Here is a 22,570-nt window from a genome sequence, read left to right on the forward strand (position 1 = left end):
GCCTTTGAAATGCAAAAATAACTGGGGACAAGGTCCAGGGTTAAGACAGGCAGCCACATGCACGCAGTGGGCCACATCCCTCGCTGGTGTCAAAGGGCGTCGCTCCCTTGGCATCAATGGGGCCAGATCCCTCGCTGGTGTCAATGGATGTCGCTCCCTTGGCATCAATGGGGCCAGATCCCCCGCTGGTGTCAATGGGCATCGCTCCCTTGGCATCAATGGGGCCAGATCCCCCGCTGGTGTCAATGGGCATCGCTCCCTTGGCATCAATGGGGCCAGATCCCTCGCTGGTGTCAAAGGGCATCGCTCCCTTGGCGTCAATGGAGCCAGATCCCCCGCTGGTGTCCATGGGGTGGCTCTGTTCTCAATGAAGCTTGGCTGACTTGCACCCACTGGGGACCTGGCCCAGCATCTCACGCTCCGTTCACCCTGGGGGGCCAAAGGAGTTAACTGAGCAGGGACGACCCCATGGGCGGTAACTGGCCAAGCCCTACACGCCCATCCCCGCTGGGCCTCCACGCTCCTGCCCACAGGGGACCCTTTCTCCGGGTAAGCCGGGCCTCTGGTGTCCCTGACCCATCAGGGCCATGGCCTCTCCGCTGTGGCTGCCAGCACAGGGGCTGGCTAGCACCGATCACAGGGGGGACAAGCTGAGGCCCCCCAGGTTTGTTCCACATGCAGGCTGTCAAGCAGCCCTGGGCTCGGAACAATCCCGTATCCCCTATTAGCAGCCCAGCGTGAACGTCTCCACAACCCGCTGTCGATCCAAAGGGCATGTGCCCTGGGCACATAGGGAGACAGTGGCAGAGCCAGGAATGGAACCCAGGAGTCCTGGTTCCCAGGCCTACCCTGCTGTAACCACTAGACCCCACTCTCCTCCTGGAGCTGGCTCCCAGACCCCTGCTCTAACCACTAGCCCCCACCCCCCTCCAAGAGCTGAGGATAGGACCCAGGAGTCCTAGCTCCTAGCCCCGCCCCCCCGCTCTAATCACTAGTCGTCCCCCCCAGACCCAGGAGTCCTGGCTTCCAGCCCCCTGCTCTAACCACTAGCCCCCACTCCCCTCCCAGAGCTGGGGATAGGACCCAGGAGTCCTGGCTCCCGTTCCTTTGTTAACTGTCCCTGGCAGCGGAGAGCTCCTAGCAGAATGGGAAAGGCTGCAGCCTCTCAGAGGGGCCCAGGACTCCTGGGTTCCACATGCCCCCTCCCCCCCCCCAAGAGCCGTACGCCAGCGGGTGCAGAGGGGAGAAGCGGAGGGGGCGGAGGGAAGGTGTTTGGGGGCGGAGGAAACAATCTCCGTGGGAGGCGACGGCAACCAGCGCATTGTGACATGCCCTTGTGCTGGCGGCGTTGCTTTTCCCGGAGCCTGGCAGGCAGGGATCGCGCTGTCCCAGGCGGGAGCGGAGCCCCGGGGTGCCCGCGGGCCATGCAGCGCCGGGCCGCGCCGCCCAGCCCCAGCGCCCGGGGAGGGGCCCGGAGCCGCTGAGACCCCAGCGCTGGAGCCTGGCATGCGGGGTCCCCCCAGCCCCGGGGCTTAGCGGGGGGCACCGCCATGCGGGGGGCCCGGGATGGGGGGCCGGCGCCGTGGCGGGCGCTGTGCCAGGACAGCCGGGACCCCGAGCGCCAGAAGCACTGGGCCGAGCTCTTCGACCAGCTGGACACCAACAAGGACGGGCGGGTGGACATCAACGAGCTGCGGGAGGGCCTGGCGCGGATGGGCATGAATGCCAGCTCCCAAGCTGAACAGGTGAGCCGGGGAGGGGCCCCCGCCGCTGGGGGAGCCAGGGGGCTGAGGGGGCCTCCTCGCTGGCCGGGAGTGTCACAGCTTCACTGTCCAATGGGGAAACTGAGGCACGGAGTAAGGGGACTTGCCCAGGGTCGTGCAGTGAATCAGTGGCAGAGCTGGGAATAGAAGCCAGGAGTTCTGGCTCCCAGCCCCCATTGCGCTAACCCACCAGACCCCCACCCCCTCTCCAAACTGAGAATAGAACCCAGGAGTTCTGGCTCCCAGCCCCCATTGCTCTAACCCACTAGACTGCCACCCCCTCTCCAAATTGAGACTAGAACCCAGGAGTTCTAGCTCCCAGCCCCCATTGCGCTAACCCACCAGACCCCCACCCCCTCTCCAAACTGAGAATAGAACCCAGGAGTTCTGGCTCCCAGCCCCCATTGCGCTAACCCACCAGACCCCCACCCCCTCTCCAAACTGAGAATAGAACCCAGGAGTTCTGGCTCCCAGCCCCCATTGCGCTAACCCACCAGACCCCCACCCCCTCTCCAAACTGAGAATAGAACCCAGGAGTTCTGGCTCCCAGCCCCCATTGCTCTAACCCACCACCCCCCTACCGCCCCTCCAACTGAGAATAGAACCCAGGAGTTCTGGCTCTTAGCCCCCATTGCTCTAACCCACCAGACCCCCACCCCCTCTCCAAACTGAGACTAGAACCCAGGTGTTCTGGCTCCCAGCCCCAATTGCTCTAACCCACCACACCCCCACTCCCTCTCCAAACTGAGAATAGAACCCAGGAGTTCTGGCTCCCAGCCCCCATTGCGCTAACCCACCGCACCCCCACCCCCTCTCCAAACTGAGAATAAAACCCAGGTGTTCTGGCTCCCAGCCCCCATTGCGCTAACCCACCGCACCCCCACCCCCTCTCCAAACTGAGAATAAAACCCAGGAGTTCTGGCTCCCAGCTCCCTCCTGCTCTAACCACTAGACCCCACTGCTTCCCCTTTTGGGTACCTCCTGAGCCAGACGCTTTGCCTGGGAAGTGATGGGTCTCCAGTGTGGGGTTGGAAAGTCCTTCCCTCCCCACTCCCGCGCCCCCAGGCAGCTGGAGCAAGAGGCAGATCTGGGGATGACATGGGGAGCTACTCCCCTCTCCTCCCAGCTCCCTTCCTGAGATGGGGCAAGGCAGGAACCCCGCCCGCTCTGTCCCACTGATATTCAGGGGGCCCCAGCATCTCCCAGCCCCAGGCCTGGGCTCTCCAGCTGGGAGACGTCGCTTTGGCCTCCACGTGCCAGTGCATCCAGGAGTGGATGGGCATTGGGGTCCTGGGGTGCAAGGGGAGGATCCCCTCTCCCCCAGCCCCTAAGACTTTGACCCCATTTGTGCCCTTTCCCAAGGAAGAGTCCCCTCCGGAGAGCGCCCGCCTCTGGGGAGGGACACCTGGGGCTCTGTGAGTGGAAAGATGGATCCCCCATCTTGCACACAAGCAGGGAAGTGCTTGGCTGAGGGCACACGGGCGTCCACGCACCCCAGCCTGCGTGGCGGGCACAAGCGCACACACACGTACGTGCACGTGACCACACGCGTGATGGCACGCACCTACGCAGCTGTCTGCATGTGAACACACATGGGGTGTCTGAGCACGTAGGCGAGCTGTACATGGACCTGCGCACCCGTGTGTGAGGGACACTAGGGTGACCAGACAGCAAGTGTGAAAAATCAGGACGGGGATGGGGGGTAATAGGAGCCTATATATGAAAAAGGCCCAAAAATCACGACTGTCCCTATAAAATCAGGACATCTGTTTCACCCAACGGGACACACACAGGTGTTTTCATGGGGGAGGACATGAGCCCACACCCACTTGTATATGGCTTCCTGTCTCCCCTGCTCTTACCCACCAGGTGCCCCTCCCCTCCCCGAGGTGGGCATGGAACCCAGGAGTCCTGGAGGCCTCCCAATCCCCTTGCTAGACATTTGTCATGAAAGTGCTCCCTTCTATTCAGGGTATTTTGGTCTTTGCTTGGGGTCCCCCTAGCTTTACCCATGGGGGAGGGGGGCATTCTACTATCCCACAAACCATAGTGGGGGTGTGTGCAAATACCTATAACTATCTATCTCATAGAGCTGGAAGGGACCTCGAAAGGTCATCAAGTCCAGCCCCCTGCCTTCACTAACAGGACATTTTGCCCCAGATCCCTAAGTGGCCCCCTTAAGGATTGAACTCACAACCCTGGGTTTAGCAGGCCAATGCTCAAACCACTGAGCTCCCCCTCCCTAATGCCCATGTGTGCACATCTGTTCCTGCGTGAGCTGCCCCATATGTGGCTGCAACCCATAGGTGTGTCTGCCTGTTTCTCCACGTGCAAACCCATGTCTGTGCATATATGTGCCCTCGTGCAGATATGTGCCCTCTTGCACGTGCTGCTGTGTCCTCTTGCACATGTGCTTTATGGCCCTGCCTGGGGGTGCCCTCATGCCTGCGTGTGCCCACGTGTCCTCGGGCATGCCTGGGTATGGTCACGTGCAAGCGTGTGCGTGCTCACATGCCCCCGTGCAGCCTCGTGTGCGTGTCTGCGTGTTCATAAACAAGTGCGCGTGCGCTCACGTGCCCCCGTGCACACACTTCTGTGCCGCTAGACGGCCCAATCTGCCAGGCCCACCCTGCAGCGGCTGGGGGTGGGGAGCAGGACTCGGCAGGGCTTTTCCAGCTTGGATTGACCCTCTGGCGGGCTGGGTCCATTCTGCCCCCTGGCTCCAGCCAATCGGGTCGGCGGGAGTGCCCGGGGACCCCTCTGCTTAGGAAGCCCAGTGTCAGGGGAAACGGTGCTGGGGGAGTTCCGAATGAAACATACAAACATGGGGAGGTATAAATAGGCCCCGACTCATATCTCCAGCCTTATTTTTAGCCCATTGCTCGTGGCTTCTTTACTATCACAGAACCAGTGGATTCCCCCCACCCCAATCTATCGCCTGTCCCCAAACCCTGAGCTCACAGAGAATTCTGCCAAAGTCACACGGGGAGCTGGTGGCAGTGGTAGGAATAGAACCCATGCGTCCTGATTCCCAGCCCCCTGCTCTGACCACTAGACTCTACTCCCCTCTCAAAGCTGGGACTAGAACCCAGGAGTTCTGACTCCCCATCCCCTTACTCCAAGCCCTGGATTACCTAATTTCCAGCCTGTCATGATTGCACTTGCCTGGGAATGCCTCACCGAACAAGTGCCCAAGATGTGCCTTCACATCCGCCCCCGCCCCGCTGCCCGTCTCCTCCTCCGCCTCTCACATGAGCGGCTGGGACGTGCAAGTGAGCCGGACCGGCATGTGGAATGTAAACAGAACAAGCCGAAAATAGCGGGGCCCGATCCAGGCCTGAACCGTGCCCTAATAACGAGGGACACGTGGCAAAGCCAGAGAGGCCAGTGTGGGGCTGTTGGTTCTGGTCACCTGGGCCATGGACCCCTGCCCCACCACAAGGGCCCGGTGGGGTGTGGGAAGAGCACAGAGGGCTGGTATCCAACCCCCGTTTCGGACACTGGTGCTTGAGGCCCGGTGGAATCCAGATCCAAACCAAACCCAGTTCTGGAGTGCTGGGCAAGAGGCAGTATGGGTCAGCGGTTAGAGCACAGGAGTGTCAGGACCATTGGCTGGAGGAGGGGCGCCTGGGAGGCAGGACTCCTGGGTTCTATTCCCAGCTCTGGGAGGGGACTGCGGTCTGGTGATTAGAGTGCAGTTTGGGGGTGGGGGCGTCTGCGAGTCAGGACTCCTGGGTTCTCTTCCTGGGCCAAGTCCCTGCCCCCCTTTGTGCCTCAGTTTCCCTTGGTGGAAGTGGGGATTCTGGCACTTTGTAGACCTGTGACGCTGGGAACATTTGGGTTGGTCAGGGGCCAGGTGTGTAAGAGGTGGCATCGGCTCAGGTACAATGTCAGGGGAGACATTCCCAGGGGGGCACACAGAGGATGTCCCCTTCCCCCTCTATCCACTAGACCCCACTCCCCTCCCAGAGCCGGGGATAGAACCCAGGCGTCCTGCTCCCAACCCCTTGCTCTATCCACTAGACCCCACTCCCCTCCCAGAGCCAGGGATAGAACCCAGGCGTCCTGCTCCCAGTCTCTCTCAGCAGTGGAGGTGGGATGTTGGGCAGCAGGTCCGAGGTGTGCGGGGCCATCCCATCCTCACGGCCGCTCTCCCCCCAGGAGATCCTGCGCGAGGGCGACACGGACCAGGACGGCGAGCTGGACTTCGAGGAGTTCGTGTCTTACCTGCAGGAGCGAGAGCGCAAACTGCGACTCATGTTCCACAGCCTGGATCGCAACAACGATGGTACGGCCCCCCCCCGCTGCCCCGCTGCCTCTGCCCAACCCCCGCTGCCTCTCTTCCCTGTGTCCCCTCCCCCCACTCCCCTACCCCTCTGCCGCCTCCCTTCCCTCCATCCCCTACCCCTACCCCGCCTGCCCCCCCCGCCGCCTCCCTTCCCTGCATCCCCAACCCCCCCTTCCTTCCCCATTGCCTCCGCTACCTCCCTTCTCTTTCCCTCCATCCGCCACCCCACTGCTCCCCCAACCACCCCTCCCTTCCCCAGCCCCCCGCCACCTCCCTTCCCTCCGTCCCGCTCCCCACTGCTCCCCCAACGGCCCTTCCATCCCTCTCTCCAAGCCCACTCCCCTGCCACCTCCCTTCCCTGCGTCACCCTCCCCCGCCATCTCCCTTCCCTCCGTCCCCTCCCCACTGCTCCCCCAACCTCCCTTCCCCTCCCCCATTGCCTCTGTTACCTTCCTTCTCCCTTCCCTCTGTCCCCCTCCCCACTGTTCCCCCAAACTCCCCTCCCTTCCCCCTTCCATCCCTCCCTCCGTCCCCCACCCCACCATTCCCCCGACAGCCGCTCCCCTCCTCCTTCCATCCCCCACTCCACTGCTCCCCCAACCTCCCCTCCCTTCCCCCTTCCATCCCTCCCTCCATCCCCCACACCACCGCCACCGCTCCCTCTCCCCCTTCAGTCCCTCCCTCCCATCAGCCCTCCTCTCTCTCCCCCCTTCCTTCTTTCCTCTGTTTCTTCCTCCAAACCCTGCCTCCCCCCCGCCCCCCTTCTCTCTCTTTCTGGCCCGGGTCGCCCCAGGCCTTACGCTCAGTGGGGGGGCCCAAGATGGCTGGGAGCTTGGGGATCTGGGCTTGGGATCCTTGCGTCTGCTCCCCGCGGCCCCTGCGGGGAAGAGAATAGCCAGGGCGCAGAGGAACCCGGTCCCACCCCTCCCCGCTCCCCAGGGCCACCTAGTCATGCCCCCATCCAGTCCCTGACGCTCCCCCATCTGTCCCCTGGGCATGGGGCTCAGATCTGCTGCCTGTGCCAGGGGGCTGGGAGCAGGGCCCATGCGCCAGCTCCACACCAGCTGGGGGGACCCCCCCCCTTGAGCTGGGGGGACTCTTCGGGGTCCCCTTTGCACTGCTGGAGGGGCCCGAGTGACGGAGAATCGGGCCTGTCTCGGTCACCAGCCGAATCTGGCTCCCACGAGCCCCGGGGTTGCTTCCTCAAGCAGCCTTTGTGTTTGAAGGGACGATCCTGAATGGGACGGGCCCGGTGCCAGGCTCAGCACCGCCCGGGGCTGCTCCCGTCCCTTTTCTCCTGCTGACAGGTGATGAGCCCCTGACGTCAGCGCCTCGATCTTTGCTCGTTGTGTCTCGAACAGGAGGGAGTCTAGTGGTTAGAGCAGGGGGAGCTGAGAGCCAGGACTCCTGGGTTCTGTCCCCAGCTCTGGGAGGGGAGTGGGGTCTAGTGGTTAGAGTGTGGGGCTGAGAGCCAGGACTCCTGGCTTCTATCCTTGGCTCTCGCAGGGGAGTGGAGTCTAGTGGTTAGAGCAGGGGGGAGCTGGGAGCCAGGACTCCTGGGTTCTGTCCCTGGTTCTGGAAGGGGAGTGGTGTCTAGTGGTTAGAGCAGGGGGGAGCTGGGAACCAGGGCTCCTGGGTTCTAGCCCCAGCTCGGGAGAGGATCTGTCTGTCCGGCTGTCTAGGAGCTTCTTCCCCTCTCGGTTGCAGACCGGTTTCCTGTTGCGTCTGGCTGCTCGGGTAGTTAGAGCAGGGAGGTTCTCAACTCTGGGAGCCAGGGCTCCCGTTTCTGGCACCACGGGCCCCAATCTCAGTTGAAGGCTTCTGGGCACTACCATAATAACACACTCCGTGCCCCTGGCTTAGACGGTCTCGTCACCCCCCTCTCATCCATGGCCTCCTTGCTGGGACTGCCAGCACATGGGTCCCGTCGATGGGGCCCTGGGGTCAGGAGCTGGACTGAGACCCAACCAACTCGGTCCACATGGCGAAGTGGTGGGCGGGGGCGCAGGGCGTTAGATTGGAAGCAGCTTCCAGCCTGAGACAGGGCTGGATCCGGACTGGTGCCAGGAAATTAAACGACTCCCAGCCACTTGATCCCCACCCCCACCTGGCTCTTTTTAACCCCCCCTTCCCAGCCAGGAGCTTGTGTGCGTATGTGTGTGGGGGGGGAGTTTGTCCGTCCCTCCCCCCAGCCCCTATCAAGGATGAAGCTGGAGCCCTCGCTCCCCGCTCTGGCCCTTGGGATCGATCCCCGGGGGTGGGCGCCGGCCCGTGATGGGAAAAGGGGCAGGGATGCCGTGCGGTGTGTGGGCAGCGGGGAGATGAGAAGCAGGAGCAGCTGGCGTCATGCCCTGGCAATTTTTAGCCTGGAGGGTGGGTGGCTTTTCAGCCCTCCCTATGCTGGTGCTGTCAGCTCGGAGAGACACCTGTGGGGGGATAGCCCAGCCTCCCACCCACTCAGCCAGCGCCCGCAGGGCAAGTCTGCTGCCACCGTGCCTGTGACAAGCAGGGCTAGACAGGGTCAGGGCTTGGATGGGAGACCCCCAAGTAGCAGCAGTGATGCTGGGGGCTCCCTAGGGGTTGCTTCTCCTCCTGGGTCAGGAATGAGCCAGTCCCTTGGGGGGCTCACTAGGGGGCGCTCTCCCCTGGCACTCAGTGCAAACCCCCGTGTGGTGCTAGGGGGCGCTGTGCTTCAGGGTGGGGGCGGCTCTCCCCTCCCAGTTAAGGTCTGGGCAGCGACTGCCGATTCTGTAGCATTTTTGCAAGTGACGTGGGTATTACTGGCCGCGTTCCCTGATTAAATTCCTCTGACCTCAGCTCCCCCCTGCAGTTTCTTCTTGGCTCAGGATAATCCTTCGCAGCCCGGCCCGTGCTGCAATGCAGCGCTGGCGTGTGCCGGCAGACGGCCGCCGCATCCCACCCCAGAGGTGGCCGCCTCTCCAGAGCAGGTTGGAAACGATCCCTGCGTCCCCCTTGTGCAGAAGCACTTGGAGTCGAACGTCGCTTGAAGATTTCATCTCCCGCTTAGCTACTATGGGAACAGGGATATTAGAACTGCTGAGAGACCGAGATCTCGCGTCGGTACTAATTATCGGTCTCGTTATCATGGCGTCTGAGCGCCTCACAAGCCCCCTCTTCCTGATGGGGGAAACTGAGGCACACAGCACTACGGGAATAGCAGAGCACTGAATTGAACTCAGCTCTGCCAAGTCCCAGACTAGTGCTCTAACCCCTGGGCCATCCTTCCCGCCCACCTAGGTTAGCTCTCGTCTCTCTGGTTCAGGGGTTACTGGGATAGTAGTGGATGGATGAATGATCTTGGGATGGGAGTGGCACAGGATGGGTGGATGGGGCTGGCAGAGGGAGGGGTGGATGGGACTGCGGAGGGTGTGTGGATGAAAGGATGGGGCTGGCACAGGATGGGTGGATGGGGCTGGCACAGGGTGCGGGGTGGATGGGGCTGGCACAGGATGGGTGCATGGGGCTGGTAGAGGGTGGGGGGTGGTTGGGGCTGGCAGAGGGTGTGTGGATGGGGCTGGCAGAGGGTGTGTGGATGGAAGGATGGGGCTGGCACAGGACGGGTGGATGGGGCTGGCACAGGGTGCGGGGTGGATTGGGCTGGCACAGGGTGTGTGGATGGAAGGATGGGGCTGGCACAGGATGGGTGGATGGGGCTGGCACAGGGTGCGGGGTGGATGGGGCTGGCACAGGGTGTGTGGATGGAAGGATGGGGCTGGCATAGGATGGGTGCATGGGGCTGGCAGAGGGTGGGCGGGTGGATGATACCACAGCAAAGCAGACAGCTCCGAGCCCTCTCTCTGTGCCTCGTGCCGTGCAGACCGAGAACTTTCTAGGGCCGGGTCCCGCGCCGTCCCCTCCCTGCGCTCTGCCCCGGCTGCTCCGTGCGCCTGGGATCTCAGCCCGGCCCCCGCTGGGCTCCTTGCCGCCGGCCAGAGGGCGAAGGGCCTGGCCAGGAAATCAGCTGGGGATTAATGCTAAGGACCTTAGTTCTCCGAACTGAACTGAGCCCCTTATGTAAGAGCCCCACGGAGGTCCCTCGTGGCCAGCACGTGGGGGCTGCTCACGGAGGCCTGCGGCTGTTTGATCTTGGGGATCCCTGCCCAGGTGGGGGTGAGGGCCCCTGAACCGAAGCCTGCGGGGGCCCTGGGCCCCTCCGAGCATGTGCACGGGGTGACTGGCTCCTGTTGTTAGCCCGGGCGGGGGAGTGGGCGTAAACATGCCAGACCCATCCGCTGCCCCTCCGCCTCGCCTGGCAGAGCACCGCCTTGGCACAGCTGCAAGGGCTGGTCCCCCTGTGGGCATGGGCTGCGCTCAGCTGGGACCCAGCATCTGGCCGCCCCTGTGGGCGGCTTGGGGAGGCGCCGGCTGGTCGATCGGGGTGGCTTTAATCTCTTCACCAGGGTGGCCAGTGAATTGCTGAACCCAGATAAATACATTTCTCTCCACTTCCCCCTCTGTTCCCTTTTTCCTTCTCTTCCTCCGTTTTCCCGTTCCCTTTTTCCTCCCCCACCTTTCCCTAGGGAGGATGTTTTCTCAATTATTCTCCAGCCCCCTCTCCCCTCGCACGCTTTCATTTTCTTTTTCTCTCACTCTTTCTTCCAGACAGGATTTACTTTGATTTGCCCTCCCCTCCGTCCCAGTCCCTCTCTCCTCCCCTCCGTCCCAGTCCCTCTCTCCTCCCCTCTGTCCCAGTCCCCCTCTCCTCCGTCCCAGTCCCTCTCTCCTCTCCTCTGTCCCAGTCCTGCTTTGACCTCCTCTCCCCTCTCTGGGTTGACCCTCCACCTTTGACGCTCTTCCACCCCGCACAGAGTGGTGCTTGCCGGGCGGGAAGCAGCCCACCGATCCACGTGCGGGTCCGCACAGATGTCTCACCGTGCAGGGCCAGAGGCACACGCGTCTTCACGCTCCTTGTGCGCACACACGCCCGTGCCCCGCACGGCCCCGCGTGCCCGCCCGCAGATGCCCTCCCACCCGGAGCCCAGCTGCCCCTCCCTCCCTGCCCCCATTGGCGCTCCCACCCGCTCGGGACCCCCTAAAGACGCCAGCGGCGGAGCCCAGGGCAGACTGGGGCTGGGGCTCTGGGGTGAGCCCCTCCAGCCCCGTTCCTCCCCCTCTGGGCAGACCTGGTGCTTTAAGGAGCTCCCAACCCCTGGCGAGTTCACTGGCTGCAGCCTGGATTGGCCCCTCCCCGGCTGGCCCCCCCACCCAGCCCCCCACCCCTCTTCCAGCCTTCTGGGAAGGCTCATTGCCAGAACCGAAGTGTCAGGTCGGCAGATCTCCCTCCCCCCTCCCTATTACAGCATGCACGCCCAACCCCCGCCCCCATGCCCCAGCCATCCCAGCCCCATCTCTGCCTGCTGATCTCCCTGGGCATGCAACGTGGGGGGCGTAGAGACACCCCCACACACCTTGTCACCCCCCCGCCTGCTGTTCTGTCGATCCCCCCTGTGTGCAGCTCTATAGCCCAATAGGACCCCCCTCCCAGCCCCCCCCCGAATCCACCCCCCCACGGTCCCTGCTGACCTGCATGGTCCCTGTGCTTGCGCCCCAGGCCAGATCGACGTGTCCGAGATCCAGCAGACATTCCACGGCCTCGGAGTCTACATCTCTCTGCAGCAGGCAGAGAAAATCCTCCAAAGGTAAGACCAGGGGCCCCCAATTTCCCCCCCCCCGGGTTGTACGCCCCCAAACCCTGCCCCCGCTGTCTGCTTGCAACCCCCATGTGCCAAACAAGCTGCATTCGTTACTGCTGCAATCTAGTGGGGTAGAGCAGAGGGGCTGGGAGCCAGGACTCCTGGGTTCTCTCTCCAGCTCCGGGAGGGGAGTGGGGTCTAGTGGGCAGAGCATAGGGGCTGGGCTCCCGGACTCCTGGGTTCTATTCCCAGCTCTACCATTGATTCACAGGGGGGAGTAGTTCTGTGCTTCAGCTGCCCCTGCCTGTGACTTGGGGATAATAAAACCTGCTTCCCCCTGGTGGGGGTCTCGGTGTCTGAGCGTCTGCACAGCCACCTGTGTCCCTGGGCTGGTGGGGGCTGGCGCAGGCCAGCGATGGGGGCGGGGGGGCAGGGCATGTGAACCGACCCTCACCCTGGGCACGGCTGTTGTCTGCTCGGCAGCATGGACAAGGACGGCACCATGACCGTCGACTGGCACGAGTGGAGAGACCACTTCATCCTCAACCCGCTGGAGAACATGGAGGAGGTCGTCCACTACTGGAAGCACTCCACGGTGAGGAGGGGCTAGAGCCAGTCCCTGGCCGGGAGCCCAGACTCTGCTCCCCAGCTGGGAGCTCCCGGCCGGTCCCTGGAGACCCCCAGGTACCCCTCACCGCCCACCAGGGGCTCTCACTGCCCAGCCAATGCGCTCCAGCAATGGGCCGGATCCTATCTCCACCGGGCACTAGGCCGAGACCCACCCGCTCGTGTCACCAACCCGAGGGCGCCTGGCTGGGCTGGAATAGGACCAGCAACCCGGATCCCAGCAGTTGGAGGGACAGGAGAGGAGCTAGGAATCCGGACTGCTGGGTTCTCTCCCCAGCTCTGGGAGGGGAGTGGGGTCTAGTGGTTAGGGCAGGGGGCTGGGAGCCAGGACTCCTGGGTTCTCTCCCCAGCTCTGGGAGGGGAGTGGGGTCTAGTGGTTAGAGCAGGGGGCTGGGAGCCAGGACTCCTGGGTTCCCTCCCCAGCTCTGGGAGGGGAGTGGGGTCTTGTGGTTAGGGCAGGGGGCTGGGAGCAGGACTCCTGGGTTCTCTCCCCAGCTCTGGGAGGGGTGTGATGTCTAGTGGCTAGAGCGGGGAGCCGGGAATGGGGACTTATGGGTTCCGTTTGCGGATCTGTGAGGGGCATGCGGTCTAGTGGGTTAGGGCAAGGTGGGGTGGAGGGGCCGGTGGCAGTCAGGACTCCTGGGTTCTATTCCTGCCACCAAGGTGCAGAGCGACTAGTCTCCTTGCTCTGGGCTCTGTCTACGGCAGAGGGGACCACAAAGCAGCTCAGTGATTCAGACCGAGCAGCCCCCCTACCCCCACCTCCTCCCCCGGGGACCTAACCCGTCCCTTTGCCCGATCCCAGGGAAAAGGGGGCACCAGCCCCCTTCTTAGCAGGTGCCCGGAGGCCCCGGCAGCTGGGAGGAGGCCAGGGCCGTTTCTCTGCTGGGCTAATCTCAGCTGGTGATCAGCAAACAGGCTGAGATATATTTAACCCTGATTTATGAGCTGTGGAGAGGAGGGGATCGTTCCAGCGTTGGAGCTGAAGGCTGGGAGTCAGGACTCCTGGGTTCTATCTCCAGCTCCAGGAGAGGAGTGGAGTTACAGCGGGGGGCTGGGTGTCAGGACTCCTGGATTCTATCTCCAGCTCCAGGAGAGGAGTGGAGTTACAGCGGGGGGCTGGGAGTCAGGACTCCTGGGTTCTATCTCCAGTTCCAGGAGAGGCGTGGAGTTACAGCGGGGGGCTGGGAGTCAGGACTCCTGGGTTCTATCTCCAGTTCCAGGAGAGGAGTGAAGTTACAGCGTGGGGCTGGGTGTCAGGACTCCTGGGTTCTATCTCCAGTTCCAGGAGAGGAGTGAAGTTACAGCGGGGGGGCTGGGTGTCAGGACTCCTGGGTTCTATCTCCAGTTCCAGGAGAGGAGTGAAGTTACAGCGCGGGGCTGGGTGTCAGGACTCCTGGGTTCTATCTCCAGTTCCAGGAGAGGCGTGGAGTTACAGCGTGGGGCTGGGAGTCAGGACTCCTGGGTTCTATCTCCAGTTTCAGGAGAGGAGTGGAGTTACAGCGGGGGGGCTGGGAGTCAGGACTCCTGGGTTCTATCCCCAGTTCCAGGAGAGGAGTGGAGTTACAGCGGGGAGCTGGGTGTCAGGACTCCTGGGTTCTATCTCCAGGTCCAGGAGAGGAGTGGAGTTACAGCGGGGGGCTGGGAGTCAGGACTCCTGGGTTCTATCTCCAGCTCCAGGAGAGAAGTGGAGTTACAGCGGGGGGGCTGGGTGTCAGGACTCCTGGGTTCTATCTCCAGCTCCAGGAGAGAAGTGGAGTTACAGCGGGGGGGCTGGGTGTCAGGACTCCTGGGTTCTATCTCCAGCTCCAGGAGAGGAGTGGAGTTACAGCGGGGGGCTGGGAGTCAGGACTCCTGGGGTTTTTTTCTTGAGCTCGGGCAAGTCCTTGCCCCGCCCCGTGCCTCAGTTTCCCCCACCCCATAAAGGCAAGCGGCGGGATGAGCTAGAGGGCAAAGCTCTGTCCAAGTCCCTCCCCCACCGCAGAGCCCCCTAATCTCATTAGAGGGATTTCTAGGAGGCTTTATTGCCTGTCCTGCCCTCCACATCCACTCTCACCTTCCTCCGCTCGCCCTGCCATGGAGGAACCTTCCTCAGCTTCAGGGGATCCGGCTGGTGCGTGCCGCACCGTGATCCACAGGGCCGCTCTCGGGGGGCTCCCGGTGCTGGCCGGGCTGTGGGAGGCTGAGCAGAGACGCCCCCGGGGCTTGGAGTCTATCCTGGGGGATCCCCAACGGGTAGGACATTCACCCGCAACTCGTCCATCCCCCACTTCCTGCCAGCTGGACTCATTAAACAGCACCTGCGTGCTGGGAGGCAGGACTCCTGGGTTCCCAGCTCTAGGAGGGGAGTGGGTCTAGTGGTTAGAGCAGGGGGAAGGATGGGGGGGCTGAGAGCCAGGACTCCTGGGTTCCATCCCTGGCTCTGGGAGGGGAGTGGGGTCTCGTGGTTAGAGCAGGGGAACTGGGAGCCAGGACTCCTGGGTTCTCTCCCCAGCTCTGGGAGGGGAGTGGGGTCTAGGGGGTTAGAGCAGGTCGAGGTTAGAATTCAGGATTCTATTCCCAGCTCCGCCACTGTCTCCATGTGCGACGCTGGCCAGGTCCCTTCCCCGATATGTGCCTCAGTTTCCCCATCTATAATGGTGACGATCCCCTACCTTGGCGAGGCGCTTGGCAATCTCCCTGAGCACGGGACTCAGTCAATAGGAAGCCGTGTTATTAGGGCTCCAGGCTGCCACAGGGGCGTCTCAGGGGCTTTGCGCACCTGAATTTTTAATGCTACCGGAGGCAGGCTCCGGACCCGTTGCTGCATGGCTCTCGGCGTTCGTGGGCTCCCTCGGCATGCGGGCCCAACGGGTGGTGCCCGAAGGAGACTCCTGGCCCGCGGCAATAGAAATGGCTTAAATCCTAATTCTGGCCCCCCCAAGAGAGGAGCAGCCCTGCTCTGTATGTAGGCTACTAGTCAGTGCCTGGTTTTGGGGTCCAGTAGCATGGGGGAGGGAGCCAAGGGCCATTTCCTGCTGCTCAGAGGTGCCAAGCCCCTGTAACTCAGCCAGAGCTCAGATTCCCTGGCCCCCCCGGACCCCCCAGCTGCAGGTGGCTTCCCGTTGGCAGTGAGTTGGCTCCCAAAGGGCCTGTGGGTGGCTGCAAGGGGGAGCGGACTCTGAGCCAGGGCAAGGAGGTGATTCCCCCTTGGGGGGGCCCAGTAACTGCCCACGGAAGGGGGAGAGCCAGGGTGGGGACGGGCTCTGGGGGTCCGTCAATACCGGCCTGGTAGCCCCTGTTATCAGAGCGCCCCCGCCCCGCTCGCTCGCCTCCCTGGGGGTGTGAGGCGTGACGACCGGCCGAGCTAAATTAAACCCGACCTTGGACAAGCCGCAAGGCTAGCGTGAGGCCGGATTAGGTGATGGTGTCGGGGGTGGGGGGAGAATTTCCCTCTAGGGGGCCGGGTGCTGATCCAGCCCCAGGGCCAGAGGGTGGGGGACTGGCTGGCTTACGGGGGGCAAGGAATGGGCCATGGGGCGTTTCCCCTCTAGGGGGCGCTGCCTCCAGGCTGTGGTACCCAAACACCATCACCTGCCGTTGGCCTGCCCATAAGGAGGTGCTTGGTTCTCAGTCCATTCCCCAACTGAGGGAACGTGTCGCCCTCACATGGCATCAGCCCAGCGCCAGCTGCCGTGCCGGGGACCAGCCTGCTGCTCCCCCGCGGGCACCTCCGTGCTGAATTGTACACGGCCAGACAGCTAGAGCCCTGGGCAGGGACTCGGGACACCTGGGTTCTGTTCCTGGCTCACCCTACTTGGGCAAATCACTTCCCCCAACCTCTGTGCCTCAGTTTCCCCATCTGTCAAAGGGGGGTAAATGTTACTGATTTCCCTTGTGAAGCGCTTTGAGGTCAGCTGCTAACAGCCAGGGGGAACTGTTCTTCGGGTGTTTCCTTCCAGGGCTTTGCACGGCCCTTGGAGTTCTGGTTCTGATCCGCTCGTCTCTCCCGGCAGGTCCTGGACATTGGCGAGTGCCTTACGGTCCCTGACGAATTCTCCGAGAAGGAGAAGAGGACGGGGATGTGGTGGAAGCAGCTGCTCGCGGGCGCCATGGCTGGGGCCGTCTCCAGAACGGGAACCGCCCCGCTGGACCGGCTTAAAGTTTTCATGCAGGTCAGTAAAAAAAGGCTCCTAACTCGTTGTTCGGGCCGTGGCTATAGGGAAGTGGGCGTTATGCACCTGAATCGCCTGGCCCTGCAGTGACACCCATGGGCATGGGCAGGGGTGGAATGTAGCAGCCGCTGGGCATTGGTACAGCACGGCACACCTGATGGCTGCCCCCCCCAGGGGTGCCACAAATGCACCCCATAATTCTGCATGCAGGTCTGGGGCACCCCATCTCCAAAAGGACATTGCAGAAGGAGAGGGGGTTTGGAGATGGGCAGTGAGACCGATCGAGGGCCTCACCCCAGAGGTGGCTGCATTTCAGCACTGAATGTGCCGGCTCGGTGCAACATTGCAGTGCAGGTGTTCACCAGCTGCCGCGCGCCACCCCAGAGGTGGCTGCATTCCGCAAGGCCGGGGTTCCTAACCAGGCTGGACATCCAGCCCCTCCAAGGCAGGGCACCGTCCCCGGGCACTCATGCTGCGGCATCTCCGGCGCAGGTTCACGCCTCCAAGACCAACAACATGAACGTGTTTGGGGGGCTGAAGGGCATGATCCAGGAGGGGGGCGTCCGCTCGCTCTGGCGCGGCAACGGCATCAATGTGCTGAAGATCGCACCTGAGTCTGCCATCAAGTTCATGGCCTATGAGCAGGTGGGTGCCGGGGGCATGGAGCCCCGGGGGGGGGAGCAAGGGGGAGGAGTACAGATACAGGGATGTCAGGGTGTCTCCACTCCCCTCTCAGAGCTAGGGAGAGAACCCAGGAGTCCTGAGTCCCAACCCCCCTAGTCTAACCCACTAGACCCCACTCCTCTCCCAGAGCTGGGGACAGAACCCAGGAGTCCTGGCTCACGGTCCTATCCCCAAATGCAGACCGCTTCCCCCCTCCCCCAGAATATCTTTCCTGTGGGACTACAGCCTGGGACCCCATGGTACGACCCAGCCCCTGCCTTTGCCCACTAAAAGGTGGGGCGGGGATCGCAAACTGGAAAATGCCTTCTGGGCACAGGCGATTGATCTGCCGTTTCTCATCCCAGATCAAGCGGGCGATTCGTGGGCAGCAGGAGACGCTGCGGGTGCAAGAAAGATTTGTGGCCGGCTCGCTGGCCGGTGCCACTGCTCAGACAATCATCTACCCCATGGAGGTAAGCCCTCCCCCCCCATGGACACTGAGCCACCTCTAGGGGGCACCAATCCAGGGTTTGCATCCAGTGCGGGAGCTACAGCCCGGCCTCCTTGAAAGCTCCCCTGTCCTGTATGAAAGCAGGGACTTCGGGATGTTATCGAGGTTAAGGCCTGGGCCTGCCATTCAAGAGACCTGAATTCAGGTCCCAGCTCTGCTACTGACTGGCTGTGTGACCTTGGGCATGTCCCTCAGCCTCCTTGCCTCGGTTTCCCTAGCGGTACAATGGGGATAATAGCAGCATGAACAATGAGGGCACTGAAGATTGGGAAAGGTCAGAGCCTGCAGTAAGGGGATAAGTACCCGCTCGCTGTGAGGGACTCGGCAGGGGGCGCTCTCTCTCGGACTAGGCACTCGAGAGTTCTGTGCTGCGGGGGAGCGGGAGCTCTGAGCCAGTGCCGATCCAGATGTGGCACTAGGCGGTGCTATTGCTCAGTAGGGGGCGCTCTCTCCTCACAGTCAGTGCAGCACTAGGGGGCGCTGTGCTGCAGGGTGGGGGGCTCAGGAGGGGGCACTGTCCCCTTGCAATCAGGGCTGGTCTCAACGCCCAGCCTGACGCCGGGGGAAATGTGCCTTTCACATGAGCTGAACGACCTCAGGCTTGCGTGCTCATAATCATTAAAGAGCCCTTATAGGAATGGCTATTGAGACATTAGCACCAGCGTCCAGGCCAAATCCCAACTCGAGAAACGCCGTTCTCTCTCCCTCAGTCCTTCCGGTGATTCTTTATTTCAGTCCTAAGCTGCTCTGTCAAACAGTTTTTCTGCCCCACCCCAGAGGTAGCTGCATTTCAGTATTGGGTGCGCCCGTGCTATGTGGTTGCTAGCCAGTGGTCGTGCCCCACCCCAGAGGTGGCTGCTTTTCAGTACTGGCTGAGCCATTGCTACGCTGCTAGCCCGTGGCTCTGCCCCGCCCCACAGGCAGCTGCATTTGAGTGGCGGGCAAGGGCCCCTTGCCATTCTCACGATCCTGAATGAATCCGTTCCCCCAGGTGCTGAAGACCCGGCTGACCCTGCGGAAGACGGGTCAGTACTCGGGGGTGGCCGACTGCGCTAAGAAGATCCTGCAGAAGGAGGGAATCCGGGCCTTTTACAAGGGCTACCTGCCCAACGTGCTGGGCATCATCCCCTACGCCGGCATCGACCTGGCTATCTATGAGGTCAGGGCCTGCAGGGGCACAGGCCTGCAAATGAGGTGGAGGGGGTGGAGCCTGTTTGCCGATAGGCTCCTCCCCCACCGTTGGGAGTAGGAGTCTGAGAGCTGAGAATGGGCGCACTTGTCACATGCTGGAGTCCTGACTTCCAGCCCCCACCCCCCCGCTCTAACCACTAGACCCCACTCCCCTCCCAGAGCTAGGGGTGGAACCCAGGAGTCCTGGCTCCCAGGCCCCTGCCGCTCTAACCACTAGACCCCACTCCCCTCCCAGAGCCAGGGAGAGAACCCAGGAGTCCTGGCTCCCAGGCCTCCCCGCTCTAACCACTAGACTCCCCTCCCCTCCCAGAGCTAGGGGTGGAACCCAGGAGTCCTGGCTCCCCGGCCCCCCCCGCTCTAACCACTAGACCCCACTCCCTTCTCAGAGCTAGGGGTGGAACCCAGGAGTCCTGGCTCCCAGGCCCCCACCGCTGTAACCACTAGACCCCACTCCCCTCCCAGAGCCAGGGAGCGAACCCAGGAGTCCTGGCTCCCAGGCCCCCCTGCTCTAACCACTAGACCCCACTCCCCTCCCTGAGCCAGGGAGAGAACCCAGGAGTCCTGGCTCCCAGCCCCCCCTGCTCTAACCACTAGACCCCACTCCCCTCCCAGAGCTAGGGGTGGAACCCAGGAGTCCTGGCACCCAGCCCCCCTGCTCTAACCACTATCCCCCATTCTCTTCCTAGAGCTGGGGGTGGAACCCAGGAGTCCTCCCTTCCAATCCCCCTGCAGCCCCCCATCCCTGGCAACTCCCATCCCTCTGCTGTAGTCCCTCCCCGCCCCCCCCCCCCCCGGCATCCATCCACCCCCTCATCAGCTCTCCTCTCCTGCCCCCCCATGCAGACGCTGAAGAACATGTGGCTTCAGAAATACAGCAGGAACACAGCGGACCCCGGCATCCTGGTGCTCCTGGCCTGCGGGACGATGTCCAGCACCTGCGGGCAGATCGCCAGCTACCCCCTCGCCTTGGTGAGGACCCGGATGCAAGCCCAAGGTGAGATTGGGGGACATGCACTGCGTGAGGGATGCCTTTGGGGGGCTGGGGCAGTGGCCCAGATACCCCGGGGATGGGCATGGCCTAAGGACTCGCAAAGCAGAGGAGATTTCTGCATCCCAGGGCAGGACCCACAGCCGACCCAGGTGCATTATGGGCTAGGAGAACCAGTGGTCCAATCCCCACGGGCCAACAGACCAGGCAGCCAGGGTGGTTGGGGGACCAGCCGCAGCCCCTGTTCTGGGCCCCCTGCTTTCCGGCAACGGGGTCTTCCTCTCAGTGCACGGCAGGCACTCAGCACTTCACCTGGCCCAGCGCCTGGGGGCAGATACGTGGGGCAAGGGGCAAGTGGGAGTTTAGTGCAGGTCAGCTGCAACACTAGGACGAGCCGTCCCCATGCAGCATGGCTGTGCCCAGGTGCCTCACCCCAGAGGCAGCTGCATTTCCATGCAGGGCGAGCCATCCCTTTGCTGCGTGGCTGGGTCCCAGCTGCTGTGCAATGCATTCACCATATTTGGGGCCCTCTGCCTGGCTTCCTGTGTCAACAAGAGCAGCCTTGGGGCTGCTCTAACTTCTGCTTCGCCCTGCGGAGCAGAGAATAGCCGTAGCACGGCATACTCTGGCAATGCCCCCAAGCCCCCGCTGCATGGGGGGCTGGGAGCACGGCTGGGGCAAGGCTCCCTAAACGCTGGGAGGGGTCAGGTGGAGGTGACAGTGAGTGGCAGGACCTGACCGGGACCCCTTCTCCCCCCAGCCTCCATCGAGGGCGCCCCGCAGCCAACCATGCTGGGCCTCTTCAAGCACATCCTGTCGCGGGAGGGGGTGCTGGGCCTGTACCGGGGCATCGCCCCCAACTTCATGAAAGTGATCCCGGCCGTCAGCATCAGCTACGTCGTCTACGAGAACATGAAGCAGGTGCTGGGTGTGACGTCCAGATGAACCCGCCGGGGCCCAGATGCCCCTGCCCCACCGCTTGCCCCCCGCCCCCTCGCTGCGCTTTGGAGGCTGATGGAGCAGGATCGGGGTCGGGGTGGGGGGCGGCTCTGGATCCAGGAGCGTTAAGAGGGACGCTGAGAGATCTCAGCTGGACCCCCCCACACATGCACCTGCAGGAGGCCTGAGCCGGTCCAGAGGACCAAACCCTGGGGTCTTGCCTCCGAGCGTGACCAGAAAGGAGAACCCCTCGCCCCAACTCTGCCACTCAGAGCATGTCTGCTGGGGACCCCCTTTGCCAGGGGGTGGGAGCTAGGAGCAAACCCAGGGCGTTTGGGGGCAGGATTAAAACAGGTTTTGACTAATTTTAGTTTGAGACGTGACAAGCTCCCCACCCCCAGCTCTGCTGCGGGGGGCGTTGCTCCTGGAAGCGCATGTACAACTGCATGTTACGGCCTGCGGCATGGCGTGTTTCCTGCACTGGGGGCTTTGCTGCCCCCATACGCTCGCTGACACAGCCCTGTCAGTGGATTCCGGGGGAGACTCCTCCAATCAGCAGCCCCGACTCAGCACTGACACTGGATCCCACGGGAGAATCCCTCCAATCTGCACCAACACTGGATCCCAACGGAGTCCTCCACTAGCCACTCCCCCTCCCCCCCCCCCACAATGATACAGGACTCTAGGGGACTCACCGCCACAGTGATGCCACTGGATCCCACGGGGGGGTCCCCTCCGGTAGAGAGGGTCACCCCCCAAGGAGCGTTACCAGAGCCCGGCTGGAACCGCTGCAGTTCCCCCCAGCCCAGGCCCTGCACCAGGTCCCCCAAGGGGCTGCAGCCTGAAACCCACGTGCTTGTGCACGGGCCTTGTGAGACGAGGAGGCCAAGTGTGACTAGTCTGGGGGGCTACCTTGAAATCAGGGCTAGCGCCAGCTCTTCCTCCCTTGCCACCCACTGTCTCTCCGACCCCGCTTAGGCAGGGGAGACCTGGCACTGGTCGCCTCTTCCCCTCAGAGGTCTCCCCCACACACACCGAGTGGATCTCGCCCTGGGGCCGTGGTTGGGGCAGGGCGCGGCCCTGCTGGGGGGCGGGACGCAGGGTGAGCCACACAACGCCCGCTGGCCAGAAGGAGGGGTGGGATGCTGCGAGGGCTCGTGGCCCCAGTGTTGCCAAGGCCAGCCCGTGGGTTACCCCAGGGTAATGTTGCCTGGGCCGATGGGGTGAAATTCCACCCAGCAGGGGGCAGTGCTGGGCATGCACAGACCAGCCGCTCTGACAGATCCCATCCAGCAGGGGGCAGCATGACATGCACACGGCAGCCCCCCTACACCCACCCCTCTCTCTCTCCACACACACACACACACACACACACACACACACGAGCCGCTCTGACGTATCCCATCCAGCAGAGGGCAGCATTATCCAGCCCCAGTGGGTCCCCCGCCCCTCCCAGCACGTAGGAGTGACAGTCCATCCAGCAGGGGGCAGCGTTACACACACCCTCCCCCTCCGCCAACCTTGGGCAGAGGTGCCATTCTAACCTGCAGGGGGCAGCCTCACCCAGCTGCATGTGCGTAGACATACTTGAGCACGTGAAATTCCATCCACTAGGGGGCAGCACACACCCCACCCCCACCCCTCTCTTCACCTCCCCTAGTGGGTGCCCTGGGCCAGACACTACGGAAAGCGTTGGCCTTTTTTGCACAAGGACGGTTTTAACTCGGGCCCGTTACGGACTCTGCCATGTGGAGGCCCCACCCCTCAGGTCCTGAGGCAGGGGATTGCCCCC

General features: G+C 63.0%; 1 protein-coding gene across 1 annotated transcript; it reads left to right on the forward strand.

The window, feature by feature from the left end:
- Positions 1–1,349: 1,349 nt before the first annotated feature.
- Positions 1,350–20,949, forward strand: SLC25A23 (solute carrier family 25 member 23). Its single transcript, XM_054012327.1, has 10 exons — positions 1,350–1,745; positions 5,925–6,051; positions 11,624–11,711; positions 12,189–12,300; positions 16,328–16,486; positions 16,979–17,131; positions 17,515–17,622; positions 18,652–18,819; positions 19,695–19,845; positions 20,600–20,949. Exons 1-10 carry the CDS (start codon positions 1,551–1,553, stop codon positions 20,782–20,784), a joined length of 1,446 nt encoding a protein of 481 aa, XP_053868302.1. The 5' UTR covers positions 1,350–1,550; the 3' UTR covers positions 20,785–20,949.
- Positions 20,950–22,570: the final 1,621 nt, after the last annotated feature.

This window comes from Malaclemys terrapin, chromosome 23 (assembly GCF_027887155.1).
Source record: "Malaclemys terrapin pileata isolate rMalTer1 chromosome 23, rMalTer1.hap1, whole genome shotgun sequence".
NCBI lineage: Eukaryota > Metazoa > Chordata > Testudines > Emydidae > Malaclemys > Malaclemys terrapin.

Bases quoted from the DNA above. Each gene is read 5' to 3' on its own strand.
- SLC25A23 (XM_054012327.1), top strand. From the start codon at position 1,551: ATGCGGGGGGCCCGGGATGGGGGGCCGGCGCCGTGGCGGGCGCTGTGC. The intron at 11,712-12,188 runs GTAAGACCAGGG...TCTGCTCGGCAG, and splicing joins GCAGAGAAAATCCTCCAAAG to CATGGACAAGGACGGCACCA. The intron at 18,820-19,694 runs GTCAGGGCCTGC...CCCCCCATGCAG, and splicing joins TCGACCTGGCTATCTATGAG to ACGCTGAAGAACATGTGGCT.